The 6,604-nt window shown below is 51.0% G+C and overlaps 1 protein-coding gene across 1 annotated transcript in view; it reads right to left on the bottom strand.

Moving 5' to 3' along the window:
• The window catches only part of ARHGAP40 (Rho GTPase activating protein 40), a 39,558-nt gene that overhangs the window by 5,215 nt on the left and 27,739 nt on the right, over positions 1–6,604 (bottom strand). The window contains exons 8-11 of the mRNA XM_003787589.1: positions 6,064–6,141; positions 5,511–5,670; positions 2,966–3,048; positions 655–861 (exon numbers count right to left, since the gene is read on the bottom strand). Coding sequence (XP_003787637.1) covers positions 655–861; positions 2,966–3,048; positions 5,511–5,670; positions 6,064–6,141 — 528 coding nt within the window. The remainder of the gene's footprint in view (positions 1–654; positions 862–2,965; positions 3,049–5,510; positions 5,671–6,063; positions 6,142–6,604) is intronic.

The raw sequence follows: 6,604 nt of genomic DNA, 5'->3' as shown, positions 1-6,604 counted from the left end.
AGATGGATGGGTGGATGGATGGGTGGGTAGATGGATGGGTGGATGGATGGGTGGATGGATGGATAAATAGATGGGAGAATGGGAGAGTGGGTGGATGGGAGACTAAAGGGAAGGATGAGCAGGCAGATGGAGAGAAGAGGCTACACATCTCCACGTGAGGAAGTGGCCTGCTCAGCAGTGTTCGTGGGAGTCTCAAGTCCTGGGGGTCTCTGCAGTGCTGCTGCTCAGGTCGGCTTTCAGCACAGCGTGCATGCTGATGCTGCAGAGGCCTCTCACCCTGCTCTTGCCCCCAACTTGCTGTTGTCTGTTACACAGGGCAATGCTGATGGTGGGGCAGGCCCTGTGATCCTGAGCCTCAGGGATGGGATTGTGTGGAATTGTGGGAGCTCAGGTAGACCAGATGGCAGCAGATCGACAGCTATAGCAACAGAGACAGAAAGTGTAGACACTCCTCTTCTGTAACACTAAGGTGAGGCTGGAAGAAAACACTGGCCTGTGCATAAAGTTCAAAAAAGGTCCTGGGAGAGACACATGAGGGATTTGAAAAGATGCCATGATCCTGGAGGCCACCTGCTCCCAGAGGACAGCCAGGGCTTGTCCATGCTGCCTGAAGGGACACTCGTCCCTCTGCCCTAGTGGCCCAGGGGCACTCACCGTCCACAGCAGGTCCTGGTAGTGCACCAGCATCTGCACCACCTCGGCTGCCCCCTCTGCCAGCTGCTTCTCCTGACCCTTGGGGATTTTAGGGTGCCGCCCTTGGTGCAGGAAGAGATTAGGGGCCATTACTGAGGAAACGTTCCATAAAGTCATCTTGTTGTGCTGTTCCCGGGCCACCACCTTCCTGAGGAATTCCAGGAGTGCCTAGGGAAGGACACAGAACCTGCCTCAAATTCCAGCACATCCCTGATGGCTCCTCCCTTCTCCAGAACATCTTGATGCACGATGTGGGGGCACTAGGAAGGAACAGGGGCTGGGAGGGCAGGTTGTCGGGGGGTTCACTTCCACTTTGCTAGCAGCCCACTCTGTGACCTGCATCCAACTTCCCTGCTCTGCAAAATGTGCCCGAAACTCTTTCCCTTCCCTGCTCCCTCAGAGATTAATGAGAAATCTGGGTCAGATTTTATCTTCCAGGTAGAAAAGGGCCACAGGTCTGGAAAGAGGATCTTTCCCAGTAAGCCCCAGGACACCTCCTTCTTTCTGGGTTTTGGCTCTACCCAGAATGCAAAGGAGAGAACTGGGAAGCAGAGATGCTGAAGGACGGAGGCAGACGGGAACAGCTGCCATTCACCAAGTGTCCTTTTGCTCCTGGCCCTTCCATTGGTACCTTGCATGCATTTATCACCTCCTTTAATCCTCACAACGCCACAAGGTAGTTTTACTACTGTCCCTGTTGTATAGAGAAGGAAGCTCGCTTGGAGAATGGGCCAAGGGCCACACAGCCATTATGTGGAGGAGGGAGGAGGGGATAGAAGAAAGAAAAAAGAAATATGAATGGATGGGTGGATGGGTGAGGATGGATGGACAGAGAAAAGAAGACAGATGGATGGATAGAAAGAAGAAATGGGTGGTGCCCGTAGCTTAGTGGCTAGGGTGCCGGCCACGTACACCCAGGCTGGTGAGTTCGAACCCTGCCCGGGCCAGCTAAACAATGACAACTGCAATAACAACAACAAAATAGCCGGGCGTTGTGGCAGGCACTGTAGCCTCAGGTACTTATGAGGCTGAGGCAAGAGAATCGCTTGAGCCCAAAAGTTTGAGATTGCTGTGAGCTGTGACAACACAGCACTCTACTGAGGGCAATATAGTGAGACTCTGTCTTAAAAACAAAAAGGAGGACAGGAAAGAAGAAATGAAGGACGTCTGAATGGGAGATGGGAGGAGGGATGGAGGGAGGCGGGAGGGAAGGGCACACGCCGAGCACCTGCAAAGTGCCACAGCTCCTCCTCCGTGATTTCTCATGTGTGAGCTCTTATAGTTCCTGTAACAATCAGACAAGATGCTATCATCATCCACAATTTACTGAAAAGGAAACAGAAACTCAGGGAGTTTCCTCACAGGCTCACCTTGGAGGCACATCTTGAATCTGACCCAAGGCCAGTGAGGAGTTTGCAGGCAGCTGAGCCAGGTCTGCTCCCAGCCCTCCGCCCTGAGCACCCACTTGCATATGACACGGTGGAAATGCCTTAAGGGCTTGCTTCCCAAACGGGTTCCCCACGAAACACCAGGACCTTGCAATGCTTTCCACATTCCAACAAAAGAGGCCCATGATCAACTGAGTTTAGAAAATGCGCTAATTCCACCAGGAGGTTCACAAAGCCTTGGCATGTCAAAGGCTCTGAGAAGTCCTGCCAGACAATTATCCTTTGTTTTAGTAACTCCATGTTTACCCATCTTATTGGGACACAGAGCCCTTTCCCCTGTGACACTTGCTGGCACCATGTGGAATCCATGTTCTGTAGTGCCCACTCTGGCTGGGACTGTTCCCTTTCAGGACTCAGCTGCTTTCTTTAAGAAAAAAGTCACTGGTTCAGCGCCTGTGGCTCAAGCAGCGAAAGCGCCAGCCACATACACCTGAGCTGGAGGGTTCAAATCCAGCCCGGGCCCGCCAAACAACAATGACAGCTGCAACCAAAAAATAGCCAGGCCTTGTGGTGGGCGCCTGTAGTCCCAGCTACTTGGGAGGCAGAGGCAGGAGAATCGCTTGAACCCAGGAGTTGGAGGTTGCTGTGAGCTGTGATGCCACAGCCCTCTATCCAGGGTGACAGCGTGAGGCTCAGTCTCAAAAAAAAAAAGAAAAGAAAAGAAAAGAAAAAAGTCCCAGGCAGATCTGCATGGGTCCTCCCTGCCCCCAGCACCTGGCATAGTTGTTGAAAGAATGAACGAATGAATGAACAAGCACATTTGGGACCATTACTGTGTTTGTGGGCTGAGATGACAAAGTGGCGGCCTCTCGGGGTAACTTTACCTTCAAGACATTTCTGTTGGGTTCCGGGAGGAGGAGGATGAGCAGGTGGAGAGCCTGTAGACGCTGCTTCAGGTCGGGGATGTCTGTGGGAAGGGGGAGGCCTCAGTCTCCAGGGGAGGCTCAAGGATTCTCCTTCCCTTGGTCTGGCCTCTTTTGGGGGGAATTCCAGAGCTGGAAAGCCCAGGGATGGCCAGGAACCCTTTTGTCATAAGGCCTGGAACTATTTCCTGGTGTCCTGTCAGCTCAGAGGCTCACTCCCTATACTTTGTGAATAAAAAGTAAACACACTGGTGTGCGCATCCACACACATGCCCGGACATTCTGACCCTGAGCTACAGCCCAGGGTCAGAAATACAGTGGGCCAGCAGCTTGCCCTCAGGAGGACAGACAGATAGCTCAAATGTCCTGGACAGAAGGTTTAATGAAACCCTTTGTGTTGCAAAGGATGAAAAGGAAAAGCTGTCCCATACCTCAGTCAGAATCTCCAGGGAAAAGAAGCGGATGACAGTTATAGAATTCAAAGAAAGAGTTTATTCCAGCCAGACCAGCCCTGTCAGCTGAGGACTAGCTGGACCCTAGAGAATCACCAGAATCAACACATGGGGGACAGAGGCTGAGCACCCAGGGCTCAGCTGCTAGGATTCCATGTAGCATTCATTCATTCACTCACTTTCTTTCTTTCTTTTTCTTTTTTTTAGAGAAAGAGTCTTACTTTGTTGCCCTCAGTAGAGTGCCGTGGTGTCACAGCTCACAGCAATCTCAAACTCTTGGGCTTAGGTGATTCTCTTGCCTCAGCCTCCCAAGTAGCTGGGACCACAGGTGCCTGCCACAACACCCGGCTATTTTTTCGTTGCAGTGTGGCCAGGGCTGGGTCTGAAATCTATCAAGTACCTATCAGGTATTGTGCTCCAGTCCAGGGACCCAGGACATAGCAGTGAAGGATGCAAATGAGGTTACAGATTTGTGGAGCTTCTGTCTCAGGCGAGAGATAGATAACAAACAAGCAAAGAAACAACTAAATGTCTCCAGACACTGATTCATCTTATGGGGAAAACAGAGTAATACAGACACTCCCCACCACACCCAGCTAATTAAAAAATTCTTTTAGAGAAAGGGTCTTGCTGTGTTGCTCAGACTGATTTTGAACTCTTGGCCTCAAGCAATCCTTGCACCTCAGCCTCTCAAAGTGCTGGAACTACAAATGCATACCACCTCGCCGGGCCTGGTTTACATTTTTAAACTAGGCTGTGAGAAGCAAAGGCCCTTGGCTTGAAGGTAGAAATCAGACTGCTTGAACGCTGAAGCTTTTTAGAGAAGAGAGAGAGAGAAGTCCTCAAGGTTACCAGTGACACAAGTGGGAGATCAGGCAGGTTGCTTTATTCTTTTGAGAAAAGTAAAAATGGCTTGGAGTCCATAACTCAGCGGTTAGAGTACCAGCCACATACACCAGGGCAAGGGGGTTTGAAGCCAGCCGGGCCTGCTAAACAACAGCAATAACTACAAAAAAAAAAAAAAAAAAATAGCTGGGTGTTGTGGGAGGCTCCTGTAGTCCCAGCTACTTGGGAGGCTGAGGAAAGAGAATCGCTTAAGCCCAAGAGTTTGAGGTTGCTGTGAGCTGTGACACCATAGTACTCTACCGAGGGTGACACAGTCTCAAAAATAGAAGTGACTGTTTTGCATGCCGTGAATTGTGAGGAAGTTCAGACAGGACCATGCTCATGCAGGATATAAATAGAGACGGGGTGGGCACAGTGCTCACACCTAGAATCCCAGCACCTTGGGAGCCTAAAGCAGGAGAATCACTTGAGGACCGGAATTTGAGACCAGCCCGAGCAACACAGCAAGATCCTCTTACTACAAAAAATAAAAAAATCATCCAGGTGTGGTGGCAGGCACATATAGTCCCAGCTACTCCAGAGGCTAAGGCAGGAGGATCACATGAGTCCAGGAGTTTGAGGTTGCCCTGAGCTATGATGATGTCACTGTGGTCTGTCCTGGGCAACAGAGCCAGACCCTGTCTGAAGACAAAAATTATACAGAAGGATCCATCCAACACGCAGCAATCTGCAGCCGTGCACATAGGTGGACGTGCACCACACGTACCCGCAGATACCCTGTTAGACAGACCTCATAAACTCAACTCTGTGGATGTCAGGAAGTGAAGAAACCACCAGACAATTTATGGATGTAACAGGATTCAACCTGTATCCCTTAAATCTATTAAAATAATAAAAAAAGAAGTGAAGGAACCTCGGCCACTGGTCCCTGCGGGGACTAATACGGACCGTGGTGCACGTCAGCCTCCTCTTCTCCCCCACCACGTCACACATGTGCACACTTGTGCGTATCCACACAAGACACATGTGCACATGCCTATGCACACTCGTTGGGCACACGTGCTCACACACACTTCCTCCTGCATCAGCTCGAGGTCACAGGGAACAGGCATTCCTGCAAACAGGGAGTCCTGTCTTCACACCCCCTCCAACCAAGGCCCGTGACTTCCAACTCTCTGCTCCACAGCAAAGGGCTCCGGCACACTCACTGGGCACCACAGCGAAGGCCGGGAGGTACTCAGCGGTGAGCAGAGGCGTCGGCAGCTTCCGGATGAATCTTTTGAGCAAATCGGAGGCATCGTTGTGATGAACCTCGTCCCAGCTGAAAAGGCCGGTGTAGAAGTCTCTCTCCAGCTTCTGCTCAAGCCCCTACAGGAAGGAGAGGCGTAAAAATGCAGATGGTCCAGGAGAAGTTGCATGACTGCTTTGGGGGGTACCTCTTTCTTCATTGCAAAGTGGGGACCACAATGGCACCTCCCTCATGGGGCTGATGTGAGGTTTAAATGGCCTAATGCATGGGACTCACTGAGCACAGGAGTCCACTCACTAGATGTTAATAGTCCAACTCCAGGGCCCACGATCTCAACCACCATAGTAACATGCCACCTCCACTCTCTCAAACTCTCCCAGAATCCCATGACTCACCAGAGACCAAAGACACAACAGCAACCAGCCAGGGACTGGATTCTGTCCCAGTTTCATACACACAAGGGTGAATGGGGAGGTGTAGCTTTGGTGAAGTGAGGGAAGCCAAACCATTACCTTGACCCTGGCCTGGGATCCAGGCACCCGGAGGATGCCTTCCACATCCAGCCCCTTCTTTTCCAAACAAGACAGCAGCTATCAGAGAACAAAACCAACATTTAGGCCAGCAGCCACAAAAAGGTGAGATTCAAGCGGTGCTCGTAGCTCAGTGGATAGGGCTCCAGCCACACACACTGAGGCTGGCAGGTTCAAACCTAGCCAGGGCCAACTAAAACAACAATGACAGCTGAAACAAAAAAATATAGCTGCGCGTTGTGATGGGCGCCTATAGTCCCAGCTACTTGGGAGGCTGAGGCAAGAGAATCACTTAAGCCCAGGAGTTTGAGGTTGCTGTGAGCTGTGATGCCACAGCACTCTATCCAGGACGACAGCTTGAGACTCTGTCTCAAAAAAAAAAAGGTGAGATTCAAACTGGCATGTTTCTCTCCCACAAAAGCCCGGAAGAGAACACCGGCAGCAAGGTTCCCCACCACCAAATAGTCATTTTCTTGACCACTTCCACAAGCCAGGCATTCTGAGAGCTTTTTTTTTTTTTTTT

This window comes from Otolemur garnettii, unplaced genomic scaffold (assembly GCF_000181295.1).
Source record: "Otolemur garnettii isolate 467f Iridium unplaced genomic scaffold, OtoGar3 scaffold00023, whole genome shotgun sequence".
NCBI lineage: Eukaryota > Metazoa > Chordata > Mammalia > Primates > Galagidae > Otolemur > Otolemur garnettii.
This window is presented reverse-complemented; position numbering and strand designations above follow the sequence as displayed.